The sequence below is a fragment of the Salvia splendens genome, chromosome 17 (genome assembly GCF_004379255.2).
Source record: "Salvia splendens isolate huo1 chromosome 17, SspV2, whole genome shotgun sequence".
NCBI classification, from domain to species: Eukaryota; Viridiplantae; Streptophyta; class Magnoliopsida; order Lamiales; family Lamiaceae; genus Salvia; species Salvia splendens.
The window spans coordinates 5,000,750-5,004,363 of NC_056048.1; the positions used below are offsets into that span (position 1 = coordinate 5,000,750).

At 43.8% G+C, this 3,614-nt stretch overlaps 1 protein-coding gene across 1 annotated transcript; it reads left to right on the forward strand.

Moving 5' to 3' along the window:
• The first annotated feature begins 1,144 nt into the window (after window positions 1-1,144).
• Window positions 1,145-1,567, forward strand: LOC121774200 (keratin, type I cytoskeletal 10-like). The gene has a single exon (XM_042171114.1). It carries the CDS (start codon window positions 1,145-1,147, stop codon window positions 1,565-1,567), a length of 423 nt encoding a protein of 140 aa, XP_042027048.1.
• Window positions 1,568-3,614: the final 2,047 nt, after the last annotated feature.

A 3,614-nucleotide genomic window follows, 5' to 3' on the forward strand; every position in this document is an offset into this window, starting at 1 on the left:
TGTTACAATGTGTGAAAAATACTACTCACTCCGTCTCACTCAAGATGTTCACATTCTTGAGTAGCACGAGATTTTATGTGAAGTTTTTAGGTGGATTAAACAGAGTTAAGTATATATGTAATTGAATATTTTAATGAGGAGGGATGAGAGATGAATTTATTTTTAAATATAGAAAGTAAACATCTGGAGTGAGACAAACTAAAACGGAAAGTTGAATACCTTGAATGGGACGGAGATAGTACTAATAGAGCCACGCATTTCATGGGAATGTGTGAAATTATAGCCATGCACTCTACTTACCTACGAAAGAACAAGAAAACGGCCCATAGTCCAGTAAAAAACAACTCAAATTCTGCACAAGTTTGAATGTTTCGGAGTTTTAATAATGGCTGTAACCAGAATAATAGTGTTAGAGCGTCCACTATAAGGTGGATGCGGCTATAGCCGCGAGCGGGGCGGAAGCGGGGCGGTAGGCGCGGCTATTATAGTGGAGGGGGTGTCCGCCGCGAGGGTGGACGCGGCTGGTGGGGGGGGAGGGCGGTGGACGAGGCTTCGCCGCGAGTGGGGCGAGGACGCGGCGGGGTGGCTATAGCCGCGCCTATAGGCGCGGCGCCTATAGTGGCACGAAGATTAGCCGCGGCGGTTGCATGCGATTAGCCGCATGGTTTGAATTTTTTTTTTTTCGTTTTTCATATCTATTTAAATACCACTCTCCCTCCTCCCCCACTCCCATTTTCACAACATCCATACACCCACTTTCTACAAAAACACTCTCTACAAAATGCACCGAGGGGACGACGAATCACCCGACACTGAGGAATCGGGATATGACAGCAATCCATCTCAGCCGTCGGGTTTTGCCGGATATGCTTCTCAGCCGTCGGGATTTGGCGGATATGCGGTTCCGTCACAGTCTTGGAGTTGGAATCAATCTCCACCACCGTGGGCATCGAGTCCACCCCTTCCTCCATCTCAGTCGTGGAGATCCTCACCAACACCGCCCGCTTTACAACGGAATCTGAGTCGTTCCGCTTTTGGAGATTACCGACCCAACCTAGACGCGCTTCACCTGGCGCGGCCGGGTTCCCCTTTTCAAGCCAGCCAATCTCCGATCATCGAAGCAGATCAAGACGCATTTGATACTATGCTGGATCTGCTCAGTACCGGCATCCCAGATACGCCGGTAGCACGGGTGGAAACACCCGTTCCGACCCGAGGAGGTGGCGGCAGCCGGGGCTCTGGTGGCAGTAGGGGCAGAGGCCCTAGGGGCGGAGGCGGCAGTCGTGGCACCGGCAACGTCGGTGGACACTCGGGCAGCTCCCCCGGCATTGCGAGTAGCGAGGGCAGTGGCCCCGGCGGTAGCGGTGATCAGCCCGAGGGGTCCAGCCGCGGCAAGCCATACAGCAAAGACGAGAGCATTGCCGTGGCGAAGGCGTGGGATGCTATCACTTCGGACCCCGTGGTGGGTACCGATCAGGAGTCGGGGAGCTTTTGGAGGCACGTCATGATGGCATACGAGGAATTGAAGCCCGACGGCGCCGAGAAGCGCGACCCAGAACAGATCTGAAAAAAGTTCGGTAGGATACTGCGGGCTACCAAGCTGTTCGCGTCCATATACGAGAACAACCTTCGCCACGCCGAGAGTGGCAGAAGCGCAGAAGATGTGAAGACCCTGTCGGAGGGCCAATACCGCAAGACGGGCCAGCCGAAGTTCACCTTGTGGGATGAGTATCTTGTCCTCGCGGATTGTCCGAAATTCAGGTCGATCGTGGCGAACGAGGTGGAAACAGCCGGTGGCCCGAAGCGCACAAGGCACAACCTTGCCGGGGAATACAGCAGTGGGAGCGGCTCGCACGAGTTCGAGCAGTCCGACGAGCAAGTCGAAGAGCCAGCCGCGACTCACATTAGGCGACGACGGCCCATGGGACAACAGGCCTCTATCCGCAGAGCCAGAGGAGGTAGAAGTGCTTCCCGCCAAACGAGGTATTGGCCAATAGCATAGACGTAACGTTGATGCAACAACTGCAAGACGTATGCAGGTCATACGCAGGGGAAACTGACCCGTACGTCAAGAACGTCTACAAGAGGCTCATCAATCGGCTTGAGAGTCGACTGGGGTTGGTTGATAATGCGCCTGGGGATACCGCGGCCGGCAGCAGCGAGAGAGGAGGAGGAGAAGAAGAAGAAGAAGAAGAAGAAGAGGAAGACGAGGAAGCCGACTCCGACACCGAGTAGACGGTGCCGGAGTTTTGTTGTTGTATTTTATTTTCATTATTCGTTGTATAATTTTACCGGTATGCAATACAACGAATATTCGGCCTAATTACCTCGTATTCTAGTTATTTACACTGCGATTATTTAAATTACACTTGATTGAAACTAAAAAATATTTAAAAATGAAAATTGATTATAAAATTTTGGGGCTATTGGAGTTGTCCACTATAGTGGCGGAAATAGAATTTTGGGGCTATGGACAAAAAATTGGGGCTATGGACAAAAAACTGGGGCGGGGCTATTGGTCGTGTCCACCTTATAGTGGACACCCTTATAGGGGCAGTTTTGTAGTGTGGATGGGATGTAACATGGAAAGTAATTTGGGATAAAATTTTCAGTAGGATTGCGTATGGATAAGAATTTTACTGTAGTATTTTGTTTTGTAAAAAAAATAGTTTTTTGGATTAGGGAGAACATCATTTTTGGTCCATGAACTTTGCCAAAGTATCATTTTAGGTTCGTGAACTTTGAAAATATCATTTTAGGTCCGTGAACTTTGAGTTAGTATCATTTGAGGTACTTTTTACTATTTCCAAGTTTTTTTGGACGAAAATACCCTCAATACCCTCAATAACTTTGAGTTAGTATCGTTTGAGGTACTTTTTACTATATTTTTAATAAATTTATCATATACTCATAATTTTTTATAAATATCTTTACAATATATTTTTGACAAATTTTCTAAATATAATTTGACCTTAAATATTATCACTTAATTTTGTGACATGCAAGTAAAATTGCTTCTTCAATTTTTTATATTAATTTTTTTAAAAATTGAATAAAGAACTTTTCTTTAATAATAAAAAATTGAATAAAGATCTTTCTTGCATGTCACAAAATTAAATGATAATATTGAAGGTCAAATTATATTTAGAAAATTTGTCAAAAATATATTGTAAAGATATTTATAAAAAGATCTTTATTCAATTTTTTATTATTAAAGAAAGTTCTTTATTCAATTTAAAAAAAATTAATATAAAGAATTGAAGAAGCAATTTTACTTGCATTTCACAAAATTAAGTGATAATATTTAAGGTCAAATTATATTTAGAAAATTTGTCAAAAATATATTGTAAAGATATTTATAAAAAATATGAGTATATGATAAATTTGTTAAAAATATATACACTTTAAGGTATTGAGGGTATTTTTGTCCAAAAAAACTTGGAAATAGTAAAAAGTACCTCAAATGATACTAACTCAAAGTTCACGGACCTAAAATGATATTTTCAAAGTTCACGGACCTAAAATGATACTTTGGCAAAGTTCGTGGACCAAAAATGATGTTCCCTCTTTGGATTATTGTTTAAGTGGGAGCTAAAGTGACATTATTACCCTTC

Coding starts and splice junctions, on each gene's coding strand:
- LOC121774200 (XM_042171114.1), top strand. CDS start 1,145: ATGCTGGATCTGCTCAGTACCGGCATCCCAGATACGCCGGTAGCACGG.